General features: G+C 49.4%; 1 protein-coding gene across 1 annotated transcript; it reads left to right on the forward strand.

Annotated features, from left to right (window-relative positions):
* The first annotated feature begins 6 nt into the window (after positions 1–6).
* On the forward strand, positions 7–1,019 carry LOC109485877 (netrin receptor UNC5C-like). The gene is made up of 2 exons (XM_019789548.1): positions 7–418; positions 753–1,019. The coding sequence occupies exons 1-2, from the start codon at positions 311–313 to the stop codon at positions 1,002–1,004; spliced, it is 360 nt and encodes a 119-aa protein (XP_019645107.1). The 5' UTR covers positions 7–310; the 3' UTR covers positions 1,005–1,019.
* Positions 1,020–1,032: the final 13 nt, after the last annotated feature.

Below are 1,032 nucleotides of genomic sequence, written 5' to 3' on the forward strand. Positions count from 1 at the left end.
ACTGTGGCACAATCTGTGTCCATACGCGTCCTTCTGTTTCCAACGCGATGACCCGACGGTCTCCGATATCAGTGTTACCATCGTCGCCTACCAGCGCAGCCGAGTGGAAGATTCTGCAAAACTGCGGATCCTGGCTGCCACCGAGGCTGGCCAGGGCACGTGGTCCTCTGGACCCACAAACTCTTCCAGACCTGGCTCAAGCCGATCAACTGTGCCCTCTTCTGGGAAGGATGTGAACAGCAGCCAGGTCGGCACGCCACTCCTGGGGCTTCCCGGCCCGAGGGTCCCGCGGATCTCCCACTCCCTCAGGATGAAGCTGCAGATGTTGTTAGACGCACGTTCTACCCTTGGAAACGACTGGAGAGCTTTCGCCGGCAAGCTCAACCTCGACCACTGCATACGCTGGTTGGAGACCCAGGTATGATACTCTACAACAATTTGCACATTTACGGTAGCATGGGAAAATGTGTGGGACCAATACCAGCTTATAGTAACATAGGGCAGTGCAAAAGGTTTTACACCTGTCCTTTATGTCGCTTGTATATATTACTAATAAGATGAGATCATAACTGGCAAATTGACCTTTCACAGAGTACATCTTGATGTTATCATAGTGAAATTCTTTAAAAAGATGCATATGACTAAGTACACTACACTGTACAATATGCTTGAACTGGTCTTGCTGTTGTATATGTGAATTAAATGTGAATTTAGTCATTAAATTGTAACATTGTTTGAATGCTGTATTCTAGCCCAGTCCTATGGCCATTCTGCTGGACAGGTTTGAGGAGGAGGGCCGTACTGTGCAGGACCTCGGCTGCCTACTGTACCAGATAGAGAGGCTGGACGCAGCGGCAACAGTCATGGAACACCTGAAGGAGGCGGAACCACGCAGGGGGTCTGATCATACCACCAACTCCAGCAGTGATGTTACAATGGCAACTGAAGATGCTGTAGAGGATGACCAGGCTGTCAGTGAGGATGAGCAATCCACAGATCTTTGAACAGTGCTTTTGCATCATTTTCACTTCT

Source organism: Branchiostoma belcheri, unplaced genomic scaffold (genome assembly GCF_001625305.1).
Source record: "Branchiostoma belcheri isolate BF01 breed outbred unplaced genomic scaffold, Haploidv18h27 scaffold79, whole genome shotgun sequence".
Classification (NCBI taxonomy): domain Eukaryota; kingdom Metazoa; phylum Chordata; class Leptocardii; order Amphioxiformes; family Branchiostomatidae; genus Branchiostoma; species Branchiostoma belcheri.